Here is a 23,923-nt window from a genome sequence, read left to right as displayed (position 1 = left end):
AACATGAGTTAAATGACTATAGAATAAACTCTCTCTCTCTCTCTCTCTCTCTCTCTCTCTCTCTCACACACACACACACACACACACACAGGTACAGCCTCAATCAGGTGTGTGTGTGAGAGAGAGAGCAGGTTTAATGCAGTTTATTTTATTAGACATTTTAAAATATGTAAATGTAAACATTAATTTTTTTCCAGATATTTTACTGGGACACTGTGCAATGTCTTTCAGTGCAAAATAAATGAGTTACAGAAAAAGCCAGATATTTCACTTTCAGAGATTTCTGAAATTTTAAAAATTATTTCTTCTCAGCCAGGGCCATTCTGAGCTCTTGAAAAGACCCGGGGATCAGTGCACTTTTCCTGGGGCTTGTGTTTTTAAGGGAAATTGGCATAGACAGGTTGGGGAGGTTATATCTAACTTTACAAAAAATATTATCATCCACACACATTCAAAGATTGACATCTTTATGACTGATTTTTGCACTGCTCTTTTTAAAATGTATGTCAGTCATTCACTTCAGTTTCTGTCTCATTAAGTTATCAACATACATAATGTCTCTGGGAACTGAGGCATGTGCCAACTGACATAACTAGTAAAATTTATCATCAGTTTAATAAAAATATCACTTCTCACCCACATCTCTCTCCTTTAGGACCACAAAGACACAAATTCTAAGTTACATTATTATATTACAACATTCACAATCCCAGATGACATCCCATCTCACAAGACTGATCATATAAACATGTCCTCCAAGTTTCTCTCTCTCTCACACACACACACACACAAATACCGTTTTGTCCAGTGCATCCAGGCTCAGGGGACTGCAGCAGCTCATGTGTAGGATCTGGACAACACAAAATTATGTTGACGTTAATATCGTGTGGCAAAACAACAAAACTATTTTATCCCTCTATGTGACTAAAATGCCAAAGGCTGGCTATGGGACGCTCGGTTGGCTGCTTCTATGTCGGCTACATGGAGCATTAAAACAGGATTAAATGCTGTCAGGGGAACCACTGGTGTCTACATGAACACTAACTGTTGTTGACCTGTTAAATAAAGTGAGTCGGGGCAAACAGAGCCCCGCTGTAGATATTCATTAACCCAGTGGAACTTTAGAGCTCACCTGCACACTAATCATACAGAGCCGCCGCTACAAACTCAGCAGAAGCAGCTACACGGAGCGCTTTCTGTGCAACACCATCATTCCACAGCTTACACTGTAAACACCCGCGCTCCATCACTCACCTTCTGATGCCGTCCTGAAAAATACAACTCATCTCATCTCATCTCATCTCATTATCTCTAGCCGCTTTATCCTGTTCTACAGGGTCGCAGGCGAGCTGGATCCTATCCCAGCTGACTACGGGTGAAAGGCGGGGTTCACCCTGGACAAGTCGCCAGGTCATCACAGGGCTGACACATAGACACAGACAACCATTCACACTCACATTCACACCTACGCTCAATTTAGAGTCACCAGTTAACCTAACCTGCATGTCTTTGGACTGTGGGGGAAACCGGAGCACCCGGAGGAAACCCACGCGGACACGGGGAGAACATGCAAACTCCGCACAGAAAGGCCCTCGCCGGCCCCGGGGGAAAAATACAACTATAGTGCATTTTTTTTTTCTTTTTTAAAGTTGTCTTCTAGTCAGTTCTGAATCTTCCGTTGGCGGGAACCAACATTTTCAACGTGCAGCGCTCAGCTGTGTCCCCCGTGTTCCCCCCTCCGTCTTCGGACACTGCGAGTCAAGTTCCGATCTGTTTCAGTCAGTTAGTCAGTCAGTCAGTTAGTTAGTTAGTTAGTTAGTTGTCTTCTTTTTTAAAGATATTTTTGGGCTTTTTTCACCTTTATTGGCCAGGCCAGTGTAGAGACAGTAATGACCCCGGGGCGGCGCTTTACCCACCTGAGCCGCGGTAACCCCAGCCAGTCGCCTTCTGTTATTATAGCTCATTATTAACTCATTAACTTCTATAAATAATTGTTGAATAATTTGTGTGTTCTTTGTGTATTGTTTAATTAAAATTGACAGTTAGCCGAATTTAAATATTAGCATTAAACCCGTTAGCTCCCAATAGCAACAGCTTGAAAAGTGTGACGTCACAAAGGGAGCAGACACACACGGAGCAAATATTTCAGTAAACACTTTTATTATATTTATTTACCTCAGAAAAATCTCAACGCTTTGTTCAGGACGGATTAGAGGTGTTTTTTTCTCAAGTGAAGGAAACCCCACCTGTTTAGAGGTGTTATTGTGAGTGTTTGGATCGCAGCGCTTTCGCTCTGAGTGGAGCGCGCGCAGGGAGAGAGAGAGACAGGGAGAGAGAGAGACAGATCTGAGTGATGCGGAAGTGATGTGGGGAGTCAGCTGACTGTTCACTTTCACACTCGATATGAGTGAAGTGAGGGAGTGAGGGAGGGAGCGGAGCAGTGAGCGCCAGCCGCCACTCACTCAGCCGCCACTCAGCCGCCACTCAGCGCTCAACATGGCGCCGCTGTTTATCCACCTGCCTTTTTATTGGTCAGTTCGCGCGCGTCTCCTCAGCGGTGACCGTTAAACCGCACGAGCGTTACGTTTTCAAATTCACTGGCGCCAACGGCACTCGTCGCGCGCCTCACCTGATTGGACGAACGGAGCAAAGCGCGGGATAAAAACTGCTCACTATTTATAACTCAATACCTCACACAGCAGCACGCGCTCGCTCCCCCCTCCCTCTTTCCCTCTCTCCCTCTCTCTCTCTCTCTCCCTCTTTCCCTCTCTCCCTCTCTCCCTCTCCCTCTTTCCCTCTCCCTCTCTCCCTCTTTCCCTCTCTCCCTCTCTCCCTCTCTCTCTTTCCCTCTCTCTCTCTCTCTCTCTCTCTCTCTCTCTCTCTCTCTCTCTCCCTCTTTCCCTCTCTCCCTCTCCCTCTTTCCCTCTCTCTCTCTCTCTCTCTCTCTCTCTCTCCCTCTTTCCCTCTCTCCCTCTCTCTCTCCCTCTTTCCCTCTCCCTCTCTCCCTCTCCCTCTTTCCCTCTCTCCCTCTCTCTCTCTCCCTCTTTCCCTCTCTCTCTCCCTTTCCCTCTCTCCCTCTCTCTCTCTCCCTCTCTCCCTCTCTCTCTCTCTCCCTCTCTCCCTCTCCCTCTTTCCCTCTCTCTCTCCCTCTCTCCCTCTTTCTCTCTCTCTCCCTCTCTCTCTCTCTCTCTCTCTCTCCCTCTCCCTCTTTCCCTCTCCCTCTCTCTCTCTTTCTCTCTCCCTCTCTCTCTCTCTCTCTCTCCCTCTTTCCCTCTCTCCCTCTCTCTCCCTTTCCCTCTTTCCCTCTCTCCCTCTCCCTCTCTCTCTCTCTCCCTCTTTCTCTCTCCCTCTCTCTCTGTGGATTGTTTCAGTTGCTCACTTACTCACTGCATATCGTGAACCAGTTCAGCTCACGTTTTCTGAAACAAATTCTATCTATCTATCTATCTATCTATCTATCTATCTATCTATCTATCTATCTGTCTGTCTGTCTGTCTGTCTGTCTGTCTGTCTGTCTGTCTGTCCTTATGAAATAGTCCAGTTTTATTGCTTTAACTGTATTAGCAGCTCCTGTATCACTCCACAGGGATGGAATAAATTAAACCGTTCGGAGTCACATGGATGGATGGATGATGGATGGGTGGCTGGATGGATGATAGGAGGATGGATGGATGGATGGATGGGCAGCACATTTGTTGTGACTGCTTGTGGTTGCCAGACTGTGTACAATTCATCATAATTGGCTGCTTTTTTAGGCTATAAATGAATAATGTTCATAAACTGCACAGTTGACAATTACAGTCAGAAGTTTACATACAGGGACAGGAATGTGATGGTAATGTTGTGCTTTCAGGGATTTCTTTGAACTGTTCTTTTTCTGTGGTGGAATGACAGACCTCCCAATTGACCCATATCCGGCGGGTCCAATCCGCAAAATGATCTCCAAACCCACTGACCTGCCAAGACATGAAAAAACCTGCATCAGGAAAATCTAAAGAGTAATGTCACCGATCTGTCAGGATTTATAGCCGAGCTCTCGATCGTCAGTGCAAGGCAACGTCTCTCATAAACACTTCACCACCAGACAACAAAATCTGTTTCTTTATTTACAAAGGTAGATGGGTTTTTATCTCGTGTTTACTTTCAATTTGCTTTTTAAAAAATAATGTGGGATTATTTCCCAACACATTTTACACTCATCAGGAGCTCTGCATTTCAGCAGTGTCTAAATGTTAGTACTTGGACGGAAATACGGATTTCCGTCAGAAATAAAATGCCAATATTCTGTTTTGTTTTTTTTTAGCTTTCAATTTACCCACCAGTATATAAACGTTTTTTGGTTTGGCACTATAAGCTTTCCGTAGTAGTTTTTCATGATTAGTATGCCGTAAGGCTCCATCTCGGGTGTGTTCGCATGTTGTGCACTGTCGCTGAAATCCGAATATTACCGAGCTGTATCTTAGGCCATTCTTGGCAAACTATCAACATTGTAGCAAACAAACAACGATTGAAGTCTGACAGTTATAATGCCAAATTTTCTGGAAATCGGCGCATCTAAAGCAGAAATTAAGAAACTAGACAGGGGTATAAAAAATCGTTGGCGGGATGATTGGTTGAAGGAAACCGACAATTTTAGAAAACCTGTCCACACATGGTGTCAAAAGTTGACAGACAAGCCAGGAGTTGCGTTTTGCTTATTATGTCAGCAAGATATTAGGTATGGACAGAATGGAAAGAAGGTGCTGCTTAAACACGCCAATGAAGATAAAACGCACCAAAAAGCCGTCCGCCAGCAAGCACTGACGCAAACTTTGCCTGGTTAGTACATTTCTTTATTTCACGAAAATGGGTAACTCTCACGTCGTTAAATCCTGATTGTGATGTGTAATAATAAGACTATATTTGCTGCAAAAAAATATGAACTGGCAACTTAGCATGGATGGACAGTTGTGATATGACTTGTAAGAATAAAAAATTAATATTTGTACATTGTCACTGAATGTAACATTAATAATTACAGTTCAGAATTGGCGGGACAGGAAATCCCCTATTATCGCTCAGTGTTAATTTTTTTTGTTTTGCAATCTTGAACGTTGCCAGTTGTACCAAGTGGTAGTAAATAAAATAAACAGGCCTGGTTTTAGGATGGATAAACTAATTGTAGATCAATCTACAAATTAGGTGCATTGATTGATTGATAGCTTTAGTCATAAAGCCCCTACAATTCACAACCAATAAGTTATAACTTAGTCTAGTTTGATTTTTTTTGGTATTAGATCAACATCTAAAATTAGGGGTGATGGTCACCTCGTACCCAAGTCAAGTTGTACTCATAAAAAGTTTACTCATACCCGCCAAAAATGTATAGAAATTAGCATAAATTTATTTTGTAATTGCACTACATTTAGTGGTATACACACGTAAAAAACTGAAAATAGTATTCTTGGTAAACTGAAGATAGTGTTCTTTGAATTTTGAAGTAATTATTTTACTGTATGAAGTAATGGAAAAGGTGATCTAGACATCATCTAGTATGTGACAATAGTTTACCTACATTTAGTGGTATACACATGTAAAAAAATTGTTTTCAGCATTTGATAAAACTGAAAATAGTGTTCTATGAATTTTGGAATAATTCTTTTACTGTATGTAGTAATGGAAAAGGTGATCTAGTATGTGGCAATGGTTTACCTACATTTAGTGGTATTCACACATCTCATCTCATCTGTAGCCGCTTTATCCTTCTACAGGGTCGCAGGCGAGCTGGATCCTATCCCAGCTGACTACGGGCGAAAGGCGGGGTTCACCCTGGACAAGTCGCCAGGTCATCACAGGGCTGACACATAGACACAGACAACCATTCACACTCACATTCACACCTACGCTCAATTTAGAGTCACCAGTTAACCTAACCTGCATGTCTTTGGACTGTGGGGGAAACCGGAGCACCCGGAGGAAACCCACGCGGACACGGGGAGAACATGCAAACTCCACACAGAAAGGCCCTCGCCGGCCACGGGGCTCGAACCCGGACCTTCTTGCTGTGAGGTGACAGCGCTAACCACTACACCACCGTGCCGCCCGGTATTCACACATGTAAAAAGAAAATTTCCAGCATTTGATAAACTAGTTAAACATTGCTGAACAGTCTTAAAATAGTGTTCTATGAATATTTGAAATATTTCTTCTGCAAATAGTAAAGAAGAAAGTTGATTTGCTACCATCACTATGTAGGCTGTTGTGTGGTACAATAGCTAGCTATTATCTAGTGTGATATTTACCTGTATTTGAATTTAAAATTGTGGTCCAACCATTAAAATTATTTTGTATATATAGACCATATTATGTCTTGAATACTCACTGTTATTTTTCATTTATAACCTTGCAAAATGGGCTCAGAAAGCACCTCAGAGCACTGTATTTTCAAAAATTTTCTGGGGGTGATCCCCCAGACCCCCCTTGCGGGAGGGGGATACCCCCTCCCGCACCCTCCCCGCGCTCCGCGCACCTTGGGCTATAAGCCCAAGGCGCTGCTTTGCACTCGTTCGGCTGCTGCGCACCCTCAGCCTCCGGCTTCAGTAAGTTTTTTCAGTCAAAATGACTTCTGTCTGCTAACACCCATGGTCTAAATATACATTCTAAGTTTAAACTTACTGATAAGTGTTTCTGGAGCAATTAACACTGTATTAAACGAGTACATGTGTATATACATGCGTACAGGGCCTGTAGTGTTCTGGCATGTATGGGGTGAGCTGATTGGGCTGCTCCTGCTGACGAGTGATGAATGAAATCTGGTCTTTTCCCTCACAGCAGTCTGACGACTCGACCTCTTCCCAAACCGAGTTTTGGCGTTTCACAGGCCGAGGTCTCCTAATTGCTTTAACAGACTCGCGAGTTTACAAATCTACAGACGTGTGACAACTGCTGTCACTGCACACATGTACAGATGTAAGTTAATCTTTATAATTATTGATCACCACCGTACATAAGGCCCGGGGTTGGGGCTCGTATGCGAGCGCTTGGTGGTCGGGCCTTTGCCCATGGGGCCCGGCCGGGCTCAGCCCGAAGAGGCGACGTGGGCCCGACCTCCTGTGGGTTCACCACCCACAGAGGTAGCAGTAGGGGTTTGGTGCAGTGTGGATTGGGTGGCAGTCGAAGGCAGGGGCCTCGACGACCTGACCCCCGGACACAGCGGCTGGCTGTTGGGACATGGAATGTCACTTCGCTGGGGGGGAAGGAGCCTGAGCTTGTGCGGGAGGTTGAGAGGTACCGGCTAGAGATAGTCGGGCTCACCTCCATGCACAGCTTGGGCTCTGGAACCCAGCTCCTCGAGAGGGGCTGGACTTTCCACTTCTCTGGAGTCGCCCATGGTGAGCGGCGGCGGGCTGGTGTGGGCTTCCTTATAGCTCCCCAGCTCAGCCGCCATGTGTTGGAGTTTACCCCAGTGAACGAGAGGGTCGCCTCTCTGCGCCTTCGGATTGGGGAGAGGGCTCTTGCTGTTGTTTGTGCCTACGGGCCAAATAGCAGTATAGAGTATCCGGCCTTCTTGGAGTCCCTGGGAGAGGTACTGAGGGGTGCTCAGACTGGGGACTCCATTGTGCTACTGGGGGACTTCAATGCTCACGTGGGCGATGACAGTGACACCTGGAGGGGCGTGGTTGGGAGGAACGGCCTCCCCGATCTGAACCCGAGTGGTGTTTTGTTATTGGACTTCTGTGCTAGTCACAGTTTGTCCATAACGAACACCATGTTCGAGCATAGGGGTGTCCATAAGTGCACGTGGCACCAGGACACCTTAGGTCGGAGGTCGATGATCGACTTTGTAGTCGTGTCATCTGATCTCCGACCCTATGTCTTGGACACTCGGGTGAAGAGAGGGGCTGAGTTGTCAACTGATCACCACCTGGTGGTGAGTTGGATCCGCTGGCGGAGGAGGAAGCTGGACAGACCTGGCAGGCCCAAACGTATGGTGAGGGTCTGCTGGGAACGTCTGGCCGAGCACTCTGTTGGGGAGGTCTTTAACTCCCACCTCCGGGAGAGCTTTTCCCAGCTTCCGAGGGAGGCGGGGGACATTGAGTCTGAGTGGACCATGTTCTCTACCTCCATTGTGGACGCAGCTGTTCGGAGCTGTGGCCGCAAGGTCTCCGGTGCCTGTCGTGGCGGCAATCCCCGAACCCGGTGGTGGACACCGGAAGTAAGGGATGCCGTCAAGCTGAAGAAGGAGTCCTATCGGGCCATGTTGACCTCCGGGACTCCTGAGGCAGCCGACGGGTATCGGCAGGCCAGGCGTGCTGCAGCTCGGGCAGTTGCGGAGGCAAAAACTCGGAACTGGGAGGAGTTCGGGGAGGCCATGGAGATGGACTATCGGTCGGCCTCGAAGAAATTCTGGCAAACCGTCCGGCGCCTCAGGAGGGGGAAGCAGTACTCTGCCAACACTGTTTACAGTGCGGGTGGGGAGCTGTTGACCTCGACTGGGGACATTGTCGGGCGGTGGAAGGAATACTTTGAGGATCTCCTCAATCCCACCGTCATGTCTTCCACTGAGGAGACTGAGGCTGATGACTCAGAGGTGGACTCGTCCATTACCCAAGCCGAAGTCACTGAGGTGGTTTGCAAGCTCCTCGGTGGCAAGGCACCGGGGGTGGATGAGATCCGCCCTGAGTATCTCAAGTCTCTGGATGTTGTGGGGCTGTCTTGGTTGACACGCCTCTGCAACATCGCGTGGCGGTCGGGGACAGTGCCTCTGGAGTGGCAGACTGGGGTGGTGGTCCCTCTTTTTAAGAAAGGGGACCGGAGAGTGTGCTCCAATTATAGGGGAATCACACTTCTCAGCCTCCCAGGGAAAGTTTACTCCAGGGTACTGGAGAGGAGAATTCGACCGATAGTCGAACCTCGGATCCAGGAGGAACAATGCGGTTTTCGTCCTGGTCGCGGAACACTGGACCAGCTCTATACCCTTCATAGGGTGCTCGAGGGTTCATGGGAGTTTGCCCAACCAGTCCACATGTGCTTTGTGGATCTGGAGAAGGCATTCGACCATGTCCCCCGTGGTATTCTGTGGGGGGTGCTTCGGGAGTATGGGGTTCGGGGCTCTTTGCTAAGGGCTGTCCGGTCCCTGTACGAACGGAGCAGGAGTCTGGTTCGCATTGCCGGCAGTAAGTCAGACCTGTTCCCAGTGCATGTTGGACTCCGTCAGGGCTGCCCTTTGTCACCGGTTCTGTTCATAATTTTTATGGACAGAATTTCTAGGCGCAGCCAGGGGCCGGAAGGAATCCTGTTTGGGAACCACAGGATTTCATCTCTGCTTTTTGCGGATGATGTTGTCCTGTTGGCTTCTTCAAACCAGGACCTTCAGCATGCACTGGGGCGGTTTGCAGTCGAGTGTGAAGCGGCTGGGATGAGAATCAGCACCTCCAAGTCCGAGGCCATGGTTCTCGACCGGAAAAGGGTGGCTTGCCCTCTCCAGGTTGGTGGAGAAGTCCTGCCTCAAGTGGAGGAGTTTAAGTATCTCGGGATCTTGTTCACGAGTGAGGGAAGGATGGAGCGTGAGATCGACAGGCGGATCGGTGCAGCCTCCGCAGTGATGCGGTCGCTTTACCGGTCCGTCGTGGTGAAGAAGGAGCTGAGCCAAAAGGCGAAGCTCTCAATTTACCGGTCGATCTACGTTCCGACTCTCACCTATGGTCATGAGCTTTGGGTAATGACAGAAAGAACAAGATCGCGGATACAAGCGGCTGAAATGAGTTTCCTTCGCAGGGTGGCTGGGCGCTCCCTTAGAGATAGGGTGAGAAGCACAGTCACTCGGGAGGAGCTCGGAGTAGAGCCGCTGCTCCTCCACATCGAGAGGAACCAGCTGAGGTGGCTCGGGCATCTTTTTCGGATGCCTCCTGGACGCCTCCCTGGGGAGGTGTTCCAGGCATGTCCCCCCGGGAGGAGGCCCCGGGGAAGACCCAGGACACGCTGGAGGGACTATGTCTCTCGGCTGGCCTGGGAACGCCTCGGTGTTCTTCCCGAGGAGCTGGCCGAGGTGTCTGGGGAAAGGGAAGTTTGGGCTTCCATGCTTAGACTGCTGCCTCCGCGACCCGGTCCTGGATAAGCGGAAGAAGACGAGACGAGACGAGACGAGACCGTACATAATTTATATCTCACACACGATCGGTTATTTGTGTAACCTTGTCAGATTATGATGGACCAAGTACAAGGACACCAAAGAAAGAAAGCGTGTGCATTCTGAAACTTTTGCATTTCCATGTGTACAGCCTGTGAAAGATCAGCCAGGCAAAGCTTCCTGCACAGTGAGGAGAGATTATTTTTAAGCACTTATTTACAAGATCTGGTACTAAAGCTTAACTTCCCCTTTATATTCCTGGTGTGTAAAGAGATCCACGTGTTGGAAATATCCCAGTGTTTTAATGTCTCTAAAATCCAGGTGTATATCTGAGAGACTCAAGTGTTGACCTGTAACAGTCTAATGTCTGTAATGATCTCAGACTAATGTGTGATTTATCAAATTTGAAAATAAACACTGCTTGAAGCTGTGATACACTAAACATGTGCTGTTATAAACCGTCAGCAGATTCACCATCCACTGGCATGTTTTATACCAGTAGAAATGTCATAAAAATGATCTGAAATGCTTGGAAATTGCATATTTCAATGCTGTAAAAAAAAATTATTGGGGAAACCCCCTGACACTCCCCCCCCCTCCCCCCCGGGGGGGAGCGGTATTACCCCATCCCGTACCCTCCCCCTTGGTACCTTCACTGCCGTAGATCACCCGCTGGCCGCCTTCAGCCTCCAGCATCACTTCAGAAATGGACCAGTATTTGGAAGGTGGAAACTAGGAACCCATGGAATGATTGTACAACATACAGCTTTAATAGAGTATGAGAATGAGAATTTTCTTGTAATAGAGTCCAATTTTTTTCTTTTTTGGTTTTCTGAAATCAGCACAGGGTTCAAACTATACATACAGCCACCTGATATTTGGTGAAATGTCCTTTAGCTGGTTTCACCTTGACTTTTGTTTGTCAACAAGCTTCTGTTAGAATTGCGGTTGGATATTTCACCGCACTTCTTGACAGAATTAGTAGAGATCAATTGAATTTGTGTGTTTAGAGATGATTAATCAAAAAATCCTTCAACTTTCCCACTGTACTGTGTGTTGGTCAACCCAGTGAGTGTTAATCAAAGCTTCCAGCTACAGTCAGTCATCATCACTAACAGGAAGTTAAGAGGCCTTGGACAGTTAAAGACATTTTGGCAATTTCAGCATCAGTGAATTAATCATCTGAGTGTGTGGGTGTATGTATAATTTTGACCCTGTGTTGATTTCAGAAATTGCACCAAATTCTTTTTTTCTATTAAAGATGTATGTTGATATCATTCTCTCACAGAAAAAGAACAGTTCAGAGAAATCACTGAAAGTCCAATATCACCACGATGTTCATGTCCATAATGAGTGTCTGTAAACTTCTGACTGCAGCTGTAGATTTAATTGTGAATGAAATAACAACTAATCATAATTCTGCAAACTTCAAGAAGGAATTCTTTAGGGTAACAAAAATATCAGCAATTTTATTATTTTTATTTTATTGTGTTTCTAGTGTTTCATAGTTTCCATAATGAAGTATTACAGAACCTTATAATGTATATAATATGAAATCAATATTGTAGATGCATTAGAAACAGAGGCACTGTACGATTACACAGTCCAGGAGGTAAGCGATATCATCTGTTTTCATGCTTGAAACTGGAGCAGGCGGTTCTGATTACTACTTGTTTTGGTTAGTTAAATCCTTGAGATTTATCTTTGCTCACACATTCTGCTCTCTGCTTAACAAAGGTGATGTTGACCAGTAATGTCTTCCTTCTGTTCATAAGACTATGATCCTGATGGGTGTATAATGGTACATAATGTCTCTCTTCTTTCCTACAGTAGTGTAGTCCAAACCAGTGATGTAATGCTTCCTCACCCATTAATGTTATACACAGATAAACTTCATCAATCATATCATCATCGTCATCATCATCATCATCATCATATCACAGAGCTACAACACACTGCTGAATGGGAATATAGACTCCTGTTTGTCCTACAACAAACTGAGAAACATCTCTGAGCAGGTGTGTGTGTGTGTGTGTGTGTGTGTGTGTGTGTGTGTGTGTGTGTGTGTGTGTGTGTGTGTGTGTGTGTGTGTCAGGGCTTTACATTAACTTTTTCTGCTCACCGGCCACTGTGACTAGTGGTTTTCCCGAGTCACTAGCCATTCAGCCTTTTCACTAGCCACAATTTTGTTGCCAGGAAATCGCAGTTTTTTCTTCACCATGACACGTTAAAGTTCAGAAGATCTAGATTTAATTATGAATGGCAGCGTATAATGCATCTCTACAGCAGCACTCAAGTATTCAGTGCTGTTAAGGTCGCTCCCTGTATGAAAACATGCAACCAGTTCAGACAAAAATATAAACAGAGTATTCTGTTTATTGAACTCAAATTCAAGCCCCTTACAATATGAAATATCGTATAATATGAAAAATAACATTCAGTACAACTGAACTGATTCTAATATTAAAAGTCCAATTCAAAACATTTATCATTGAAAAACATTTGATGTTTTGATATGCAAGTATTATGTTTATTATCAAGTACAACCCCGATTCCAAAAAAGTTGGGACAAAGTACAAATTGTAAATAAAAACGGAATGCAATAATTTACAAATCTCAAAAACTGATATTGTATTCACAATAGAACATAGACAACATATCAAATGTCGAAAGTGAGACATTTTGAAATTTCAGGCCAAATATTGGCTCATTTGAAATTTCATGACAGCAACACATCTCAAAAAAGTTGGGACAGGGGCAATAAGAGGCTGGAAAAGTTAAAGGTACAAAAAAGGAACAGCTGGAGGACCAAATTGCAACTCATTAGGTCAATTGGCAATAGGTCATTAACATGACTGGGTATAAAAAGAGCATCTTGGAGTGGCAGCGGCTCTCAGAAGTAAAGATGGGAAGAGGATCACCAATCCCCCTAATTCTGCGCCGACAAATAGTGGAGCAATATCAGAAAGGAGTTCGACAGTGTAAAATTGCAAAGAGTTTGAACATATCATCATCTACAGTGCATAATATCATCAAAAGATTCAGAGAATCTGGAAGAATCTCTGTGCGTAAGGGTCAAGGCCGGAAAACCATACCGGGTGCCCGTGATCTTCGGGCCCTTAGACGGCACTGCATCACATACAGGCATGCTTCTGTATTGGAAATCACAAAATGGGCTCAGGAATATTTCCAGAGAACATTATCTGTGAACACAATTCACCGTGCCATCCGCCGTTGCCAGCTAAAACTCTATAGTTCAAAGAAGAAGCCGTATCTAAACACGATCCAGAAGCGCAGACGTCTTCTCTGGGCCAAGGCTCATTTAAAATGGACTGTGGCAAAGTGGAAAACTGTTCTGTGGTCAGACGAATCAAAATTTGAAGTTCTTTATGGAAATCAGGGACGCCGTGTCATTTGGATTAAAGAGGAGAAGGACGACCCAAGTTGTTATCAGTGCTCAGTTCAGAAGCCTGCATCTCTGATGGTATGGGGTTGCATTAGTGCGTGTGGCATGGGCAGCTTTACACATCTGGAAAGACACCATCAATGCTGAAAGGTATATCCAGGTTCTAGAGCAACATATGCTCCCATCCAGACGACGTCTCTTTCAGGGAAGACCTTGCATTTTCCAACATGACAATGCCAAACCACATACTGCATCAATTACAGCATCATGGCTGCGTAGAAGAAGGGTCCGGGTACTGAACTGGCCAGCCTGCAGTCCAGATCTTTCAGCCATAGAAAACATTTGGCGCATCATAAAATAACAGAACATAAAAAAAAATCATAAAAAAACAGACTGTTGTAAAGAGAAAAGGGGATGTCTCACAGTGGGAAACATGGCCTTGTCCCAACTTTTTTGAGATGTGTTGTTGTCATGAAATTTAAAATCACCTAATTTTTCTCTTTAAATGATACATTTTCTCAGTTTAAACATTTGATATGTCATCTATGTTCTATTCTGAATAAAATATGGAATTTTGAAACTTCCACATCATTGCATTCCGTTTTTATTTACAATTTGTACTTTGTCCCAACTTTTTTGGAATCAGGGTTGTATTATGTGTATTATCAAGTATTATGTATAATGTATTGTGTGTGTGTGTGTATATTATGTATAATAATTATGTATTGTGTGTGTGAACATGTGTAGAGAGACATTAAATGTCCTCATTACATTCATCATCAGATGAGTCTGAATGGTCCATGAAAAATGGTCTTCGTGACCTGAGGCTTCCAGCAGGCCGTAAGTTGATAGCTGGGGCGGATCAACTTCTTTCCAATCGCGTGAACGTTTCTAAACAGCAGCTCCATCCTCTCCAGCTCAGCCGACTTCATGACAGCCAGGGAATGAAAGCAATGCTGTCCTGTAGTGAACCAGCCGTCTTTGCCTGTTTTGATGTTATAGTACCGATGTGTGCATTTGACTTTTTGTGCTCCTTTATAGTTTCGAGTTTAAAATTACTGGTGCCTGTCTTTGCCAGAGTTTCTACAGTCTTCGCAGTACAGGGTATTTTCGGTTTTGCTATGAACCAGCCAATCTCGCCCAAACTTCCATTTGTCATTCAACTGTCTTATCTTCCTATTAGCGTCTTGTTCATCTCCATGGCCGGAGCCAGCTATGAAGCCCCCGCGGTCCGGACCTCGGTCATTTTTAAGAGCTGAAAATACATTTGTACGTTAAATATTCAACTGGATAAAAAAATAAAGAATAACATTAAAACGTCTCCATAAAAAGTGCATTGTTAATGATGTTAAACGTTGATTCTGTCTCCTGTGTGTGTTTGGTGCGCGTGGCTCTGAGACCAAGAACACAAAAGCGAATGAACGCGCGACTCGGGGAGGAACACAGTGCAGGAGACACGGCGTTTCCATGGGAACCATCAGCGCACTTTCATCAAGCTGTTAAATTTACATTTTCAAAGCAGTGCAGTTGTAGCCTGCCTTGTTTGTGATTTTAAAAATAAATCGTTCGATAAGCCAAAGCAATAGAGTGGAAAATTTCAACTTATGTTTGCCTTGGATAACTTTGCCTAAAACATGGTGGTGTAGACTGATTTTTTTCCCAGAATGTTTTTGTGTGTAACGGATGCCAGATTGTTAATGTATCTCAGTTCCATAGGCTACATGGTTAGGGGATCTTTTGTCCTCATTGCTTGGGCCAGATCAAACCATTAAACAAGCTTCAATTATTCTTACTATTGCCACAAACATGTTTTTTTTTTTCAAAACTGATGATATTCAGTTCAAACGCCATTAAAAGTAATTTCAGGAATAGATCTCTTGTGTGGCGTGTAATTCACCCTCTCATTTAAATATGCCGAACAGTTTTCGTTGCGCGCTTTGCGCATCACGGACCTCTGTGATTTTAAAATGCTGCTCCGGCCCTGAGCATCTCTGCCCCTTTTTCCCCGAGCAGCAGGGTTTGAAACTCCAGCTATGTGCCGCCACATAGTGCGCTTGTCAGTCGTCAGCAACTTTGTTGCTTCGTTCATTAACCGCAGGTTACCGCATCACTGATTTTATCTGAGACGTTAAAGTACGTTTTCAACAATTCTAACATGTTGTCAGAATGTTTATGCAGGGGCTCATGGGAGTTGTCGGCGCGTAATATTACATTGCAATGCGTTTATTATATCAGATGCCTTCAGAGAAAACTACAATTAAAATATATTGTCATACCACAGAATAAACCACCCGCCAAAGTGGCTCGTGGGACTAAAGTCATTCCCCGCCAAAGCCCAATTTTACCCGCATTGGGTGGGTGGGCGGGTGCTAATGTACAGTCCTGGTGTGTGTGTGTGTGTGTGTTTGCTCCCACATCGATCTGTGAGGCAGAATCTCTGAGTCAGCAGAACTCATGATGTAGTCAGCAGTCCTACATCATACTTTATCCATTCGACCTCCTTCAGCACACACAGATCAAAACCTTACAATAAGAGATAATGTTTAAAACATTAGTTGGATTAATAACCAGCTATCCTTACATTGTGCAACTTTGGAAAATCTAATTAAATTGATAAGCTAGTTTTCAGAAAGTAATTCACTCAGCTTTCTAAACTACTAAACTTTTTGTTTGCCATTGTTCAGAAATGTAACACTGCTACGAGAAGGAGACAGTCCCGCAGAGAAGAAGAGTCGTTTGTTTCTTGTGAAAATGTAGTGACCGCTACTGTTGTCTCTTTTGGGCGTGGCTTCTACAGCATTGTTTTGTTAGTTGCAGTAAGAAATTGTAGTAGTGAAAAATAACTACTCAATCCAAGACAAATTTAATAACACACTAATCAGTGTGAAACTCTGTTGTTTGATATTATGTGCTCGGACTTGTATGAGTTTTCCTGGCAGATTTGATTCGCAAACCAACTTTACTAGCCACGTGCACTCACCAATGATCTCTGCATCTTCCTTCCAAGCTTTATTATTCTTTGACGGGATAAGATTAAAAGTATTTGTTCTATTTTTGTGTGTTAAACATTAAATGGGAAACGATCACAGGTAGGAACTAAATTTGTAAGTGGGGAACTGAGGAAATGTCAGACCACACATGCCATATGATTCAAGATCATTCCAGGAGAGTTTGATCATTTAAGACTTGTCATGTGAAAGTGTTGTAGCTAATTTGTATAGAATTGAGAAAATCTCAGTGTAAACACAGGTGAGGAAACTAAAATAAAATTGAATTGGGTCTAATAACAGGCTCAAAACCCATAATTAAAACCGTTGTAGTGCTTCTCAGAATGAATCAATCAGCTTTCATTTTTCTTTCAGTCAATTCCTCTTACTGTGAAACGTCAACCTGTCTAGCTGTGCATGTTTAGGGTGGGGCTCAGGTTGAGGGTCACCACCTCATCACAGGTACTACAATACGAGACCCCAGGCTGAACATATTCACCAGAAATGTCAGAATCCTGTTCATTCAAAAGAGAGACCACATTCACTTGGCTTTTATTACAGTGTAGTTATAATTGTTTTATTTTATCATTAGTTCCTGTTGCTGATGTCATATTGTGTGGAACTTTATTGTAGGTTTGTATGTACACAAAAAATAAGCTTTGTGTGTGGTTCACTCCTATCCGCGATTTCCACTATCTGTGTTAGATCTTGGAGCGTATCCCTCACGGATATAGCACTCCCATGGCACTTTATTTTTACTGGTATTATTTCACCTGTTAATTCACTACATTTCAGTTATAACCACAGACTTAACCACCATCTTAAAAAGTGTTTCAAAAACACTGCTGAAGAAGCATACAGCCGATCACATGTCTGTTCTGTGAAATTCTTCGTGTGCAAATATGACAAAAACAGTGTGACATGCAACCCGCTGCAAATCCAGAATGCAAGGACATCTACATAAATAGTATATTTTATTAACATATTTTGATATTCTAATTATTACAATTAATATTAATGAATATTCATGAGTTGGATCTGGGGACGGTACGGTGGTGTAGTGGTTAGCGCTGTCGCCTCACAGCAAGAAGGTCCTGGGTTCGAGCCCCGTGGCCGGCGAGGGCCTTTCTGTGTGGAGTTTGCATGTTCTCCCCGTGTCCGCGTGGGTTTCCTCCGGGTGCTCCGGTTTCCCCCACAGTCCAAAGACATGCAGGTTAGGTTAACTGGTGACTCTAAATTGAGCGTAGGTGTGAATGTGAGTGTGAATGGTTGTCTGTGTCTATGTGTCAGCCCTGTGATGACCTGGCGACTTGTCCAGGGTGAACCCCGCCTTTCACCCGTAGTCAGCTGGGATAGGATCCAGCCCGCCTGCGACCCTGTAGAACAGGATAAAGCGGCTACACATAATGAGATGAGATGAGATGGTCGGAATCGGAACCGGCGCCTTTTAGGACCCGTTTCGCAGCGCTCTGCTCTGTGCTGCAGCGCCCCCTTCAGGACGAGCGTTTATTCATAAGTGCGCGCGCTGAGATTAGGGAAGTGGGTCGCGCGCTCTGTGGTTTCCGCCACAAGAAGTGTCTTTAAAATGTCCCGGAAAATATCGGACAGTAAAATAATGAGACGCGATGATCGAGCCGCCTTTACACCGTCAAACCCGAGACCGGAGCCTGTGTTGTGTCACGTGACCGTGGGACTCCGCCTCCTGGGGAATTCCCCGAGAGCGCGTGGAGTTTTTCAGTAAACCGGAAGTGAGTGGCCGGAGTTGTTTTGGCAGAGAGAGCGCAGTGAGGTAAAGTTTACCCTTCACACACTCTCACACCGGGAGCCGGTCCGCTGTGTGTAAATACTTTTATTCAGTGTGTTAGAACAGATTTAATCGTATTAAGTTTAAGGTTAGCTTCAGCCGTTGTTTGTACTGTTGCGCTTTCCCGGCTGTATAAAGGCTGTGTTCGTCTGAAACAGTTGAAGTGTGTGATGACGCTGTTCGGCCTGAGCTGTGAGGCCTGGAGAGGGGTCACTTCACTCTCACCGACTGCAGTCCCACTGAAGCTCCGTACAGCCCGCCAGCACTTCCACTCTTTACTCAGCATGTATTAGCTCATGATCGGTAATCGTGTACTAGCAGTTTATTAGCCATCTGTTGTGTTAAATTGAGTTAATGATCGCCGATTAAACTGCCTTTTTCCCCTTTACACAGATTTTCTGACAAGCCCCGCCCTCCCGCTTTTGGATTGGCTAGTGGGTCATACTAATCGAACGATTGGACAGGCGGGAAACGGGCTACCAATCCCAACGCAGGAGGGCGGAGTTAGTCGGAGTCCCTTCTGAAGGAAAATATTGCGTGGGTGGGTGGGGCGAATTCAAGCTCAATCAGTTTTACCCCTGAAAGCTAGTTCCGGTGTTATTAGCCCGAGTTATTACTTATTATCAGTTGAAATTTAATGTTCTGTAGATTTTCCTGAAGCTGTGTGTCAGATCTTTCCTGTGTCCTCTGCTCATGTCCTTGTCCTCAGTGTCTCCAGCCTGTTTCAGCTTCTCTGCCCAGAGAGTGAGCGTCTGACTTGGATGGAGGGAAACGGAGAGAAAGACAGCATGATGGCGGAACCTTCAGACAGTCAGGAGTTTGCAGAGCTCTGGCTGCAGAACCTCATGTGAGCCGCTGTGTTCATGAAGCCCATTTACATCCACACGACTGTGTATCTGCACCACACACACACGCACAGGAAAAAAGAGAGGGAGAGAGTCAGGTCAGATACAGAATTCATGCTCACTTCTGTCTCCTCTCTCTGTAATGCACATGACATGAATAGCAGGCCTAGAAATTCATATATTTTTCCACCAGCCAGCCGGACTAGTTCCCTTCCAAAGTAACTCACCAAACAGAAAATCAACTCACCAAAATTTGTTCATCTATGAATTTTACTTCTGTCAAAAATAATGCAAAAGAGAGTAGTTACCATTGTTCATGACTAATGTGCATTTATTTCAAGACCCGAGTATTTTGATACTGTTGTTAAATACATAAATGAGAACAACACAGAGCACCATAATATAATATCATCTCTCTCATCTCATTATCTGTAGCCGCTTTATCCTGTTCTACAGGGTCGCAGGCAAGCTGGATCCTATCCCAGCTGACTACGGGTGAAAGGCGGGGTTCACCCTGGACAAGTCGCCAGGTCATCACAGGGCTGACACATAGACACAGACAACCATTCACACTCACATTCACACCTACGCTCAATTTAGAGTCACCAGTTAACCTAACCTGCATGTCTTTGGACTGTGGGGGAAACCGGAGCACCCGGAGGAAACCCACGCGGACACGGGGAGAACATGCAAACTCCGCACAGAAAGGCCCTCGCCGGCCACGGGGCTCAAACCCGGACCTTCTTGCTGTGAGGCGACAGCGCTAACCACTACACCACCGTGCCGCCCAGTATAATATCAACAAATAATAATATATTGGAAAACTTGGCAACTTGGTGTATGAGTATTGAAAACAAATATACTTACTATCATGACTACAGCACCCAAAATATATCCAACATGCTTTCTGTATTTAACCATTTATGAGAGAGAAAGCATTAGGAGCTTCATATTGACTAGGAATCAACTTGAAAAAATTAATTATTCCATAAAAATCATATCGCAGCCAAGGCCTACCCTGCTCCCACATTTGCTTATAAGTCCTTTGTCGTTTCTCCTTTTCGTACGCTTTATCGGCAGCCTTTTTCTCCTCTTCAGACCGAGGTCGCTTTGTCCCCGTCTCTGGCGGTTTCTGTACACCTTTCAGAAAATTCCACATCGCAGCGTAGCTTTGGCAGATGCAGATGTAAACATCAACAGAAAAACACGTGTTTAAATGGGCGATAATGTGGCCACATCTATTGAATTTGATAACGTGATGTGGCAGCGGGGGCGTGGCCAAGCGTCGGTCTGTGAATGGAGGGCGGAGTCAGGGAAGGTAAGTGGTGGGATCATTGCACCTGATAGGGATTTACCTGTGTTTGTGTGTCTTCCCCAGTGACCGCACCCTTTAAAAGAGGAGAGCAGAGAAAGGGAGCTCTCTCTCCCCAACCAGAACACGTGTGTGTGTGTGTGTGTGCGCGCGCGCGCGGCTGGGAAGTGATAAAAGGCTGAAAAGCTAGCAATAAATAGTTCATTAAGAACTCAGTTCTGGCCTGTCGTGCTTCTGTGCTCCACCCACCTGGTCCAATACTACACGTGATTACCGCGATATTCAACGAGCTGCGTTATATGCATGCGCAGTAGTGAATAAACCGACAGTCCGACTCGTACACGATATGATTCGGAATTCTTCAGTAGTTTCCGTCCTGCTGATAAACACACCGATTAACACAGACACGACACGCGCTTAATATGTGGTGGCTTTAGTTGACGGTGTGTCTGAATCTTCGCTTCATATATATTTTTTATTTTCAACTAGCCAGCCGGGCTGCCTAGTGACAGGAATTACCCGCCAAATGACAAATTAAGTCACCTCGGGCGACCGGACCACCGCAAATTTCAAGCCCTGAATAGTTTCTCCAAACAGTTAAATACATTTATAAAGTGCAGTAAAATTCCTCCTGCACAGTGTGACTTGACGGAGCCATGTTTCTGCAGACGACTGTTGCGTCAGAGGAGGAGAAAATGCTGTTAAAGGAACTTGATTAAAAAGTGATTTATGTTAAAGAGCTGAAACTCTAGCGTGGAGTGTACAAACTTATTCACAACAGGTTTTCATCTCACCAATCTGGAGATTCAAGGTGCTTAATCAGTTCCTCTTGGGCTTTAATTCACTATAAGGTGTGGCTCCTGAGTGGTCGGATGAAAACAAAATTATTGGCACCCTAAACTGTGTGTTTAATCCCTTAGTGAGATTTTTTTTTCTTTGATAGAGTTCCTGATGACCGCTCATGGGAAAATGAAGAGGTAAATATTTCAGTCTCTCTCTGACACACACGAACACACACATGATGACCCACATGATGGTGTTAGTTCGTTAATATTAATGCTGTATGTGTGTTGGGGGTGATGTGACTAACCTCATGATAATTTTACACAAAATGAATGTTGTGATCACTTTATACTGATGTTTTTACCTTTTAAACACTTGAATAAAATTAAGCGTGTGTGTGTAGCCCATTCCTGAGGACCTACAGGACTGCGAGCTTTTGTTCAGGGACATGTTACAGCCGCAGTCCTCATCATCTCCTCCGACCTCCACCGTCCCCGTCATCTCTGATTACCCCGGACTCCACAATTTCACACTGCACTTCCAGGAGTCCAGTACGGCCAAGTCTGTCACCTGCACGGTGGGTAGTACACACACACACACACGCACACACACACACACACACAGTTTAATGCACTCTTTTATGTTTTAGATTTTCACAGAAGACAGAAAACACCCGATTTTCACCTTAATTTATCCTTGTCTAGTTCTCACCTACTAATCAGCTAGTCCACGCTATAACGCCCCGCCCCTTTAACTAATAATGCTCTATTACACAATATAACACCCCGCCCCTTTAACTAATAATGCTTTATTACACAATATAACACCCCGCCCCTTTAACTAATAATGCTCTATTACACAATATAACACCCCGCCCCTTTAACTAATAATGCTCTATTACACAATATAACACCCCGCCCCTTTAACTAATAATGCTTTATTACACAATATAACACCCCGCCCCTTTAACTAATAATGCTCTATTACACAATATAACACCCCGCCCCTTTAACTAATAATGCTCTATTACACAATATAACACCCCGCCCCTTTAACTAATAATGCTCTATTACACAATATAACACCCCGTCCCTTTAACTAATAATGCTCTATTACACAATATAACACCCCGCCCCTTTAACTAATAATGCTCTATTACACAATATAACACCCCGCCCCTTTAACTAATAATGCTTTATTACACAATATAACACCCCGCCCCTTTAACTAATAATGCTCTATTACACAATATAACACCCCGCCCCTTTAACTAATAATGCTCTATTACACAATATAACACCCCGCCCCTTTAACTAATAATGCTCTATTACACAATATAACACCCCGCCCCTTTAACTAATAATGCTCTATTACACAATATAACACCCCGCCCCTTTAACTAATAATGCTCTATTACACAATATAACACCCGGCCCCTTTAACTAATAATGCTCTATTACATGATATAACGCCCCGCCCCTTTAACTAATAATGCTCTATTACACAATATAACACCCCGCCCCTTTAACTAATAATGCTCTATTACACAATATAACACCCCGCCCCTTTAACTAATAATGCTCTATTACACGATATAACGCCCCGCCCCTTGAACTAATAATGCTCTATTACACGATATAACGCCCCGCCCCTTGAACTAATAATGCTCTATTACACGATATAACGCCCCGCCCCTTGAACTAATAATGCTCTATTACACGATATAACGCCCCGCCCCTTTAACTAATAATGCTCTATTACACGATATAACACCCCGCCCCTTTAACTAATAATGCTTTATTACACAATATAACACCCCACCCCTTTAACTAATAATGCTCTATTACACAATATAACACCCCGCCCCTTTAACTAATAATGCTCTATTACACAATATAACACCCCGCCCCTTTAACTAATAATGCTCTATTACACAATATAACACCCCGCCCCTTTAACTAATAATGCTCTATTACACAATATAACACCCCGCCCCTTTAACTAATAATGCTCTATTACACAATATAACACCCCGTCCCTTTAACTAATAATGCTCTATTACACAATATAACACCCCGCCCCTTTAACTAATAATGCTCTATTACACAATATAACACCCCGCCCCTTTAACTAATAATGCTCTATTACACAATATAACACCCCGCCCCTTTAACTAATAATGCTCTATTACACAATATAACACCCCGCCCCTTTAACTAATAATGCTCTATTACACAATATAACACCCCGCCCCTTTAACTAATAATGCTCTATTACACAATATAACACCCCGCCCCTTTAACTAATAATGCTCTATTACACAATATAACACCCCGCCCCTTTAACTAATAATGCTCTATTACACAATATAACACCCCGCCCCTTTAACTATTCATTGATGTTAACATTTTGCTGTGACCTGACATGACATGTGTGTTAACAAACAGCTGTACACTTAATCACGGCGCTTCATTCATTCTACCTTGTTTCTCTCTCTCTCTCTCTCTCTCTCTCTCTCTCTCTCTCTCTCTCACACACACACACACACACACTTGTTTTATGAACACTTCCTAATAAAAGATTAGAGAGCTGTGATTATTCCTACCTGCATCTCTTCTACTCATGATATTTGGTATTCGATGGTGAATTCTCTGTAGTGTGTGTCCCACTTGCCTGTG

The 23,923-nt window shown here is 44.3% G+C and overlaps 1 protein-coding gene across 2 annotated transcripts in view; it reads left to right on the top strand.

Annotated features, from left to right (window-relative positions):
• The window catches only part of tp53 (tumor protein p53), a 34,435-nt gene that overhangs the window by 1,922 nt on the left and 8,590 nt on the right, over positions 1-23,923 (top strand). The window contains exons 1-4 of one of the 2 annotated variants that reach the window (XM_060912607.1): positions 18,041-18,290; positions 19,015-19,152; positions 21,406-21,439; positions 21,649-21,822. In XM_060912607.1, the coding sequence (XP_060768590.1) occupies positions 19,067-19,152; positions 21,406-21,439; positions 21,649-21,822 (294 nt within the window). In that variant the 5' untranslated portion in view covers positions 18,041-18,290; positions 19,015-19,066. Of the gene's footprint in view, positions 1-18,040; positions 18,291-19,014; positions 19,153-21,405; positions 21,440-21,648; positions 21,823-23,923 lie in introns of those variants that run through there. The other variant, XM_060912608.1, reaches the window with a different exon arrangement.

The sequence above is a fragment of the Neoarius graeffei genome, chromosome 28 (genome assembly GCF_027579695.1).
Source record: "Neoarius graeffei isolate fNeoGra1 chromosome 28, fNeoGra1.pri, whole genome shotgun sequence".
NCBI classification, from domain to species: Eukaryota; Metazoa; Chordata; class Actinopteri; order Siluriformes; family Ariidae; genus Neoarius; species Neoarius graeffei.
Note: the sequence above shows the minus strand (reverse complement) of the source record. Positions and strands in the feature narration are given on the sequence as shown.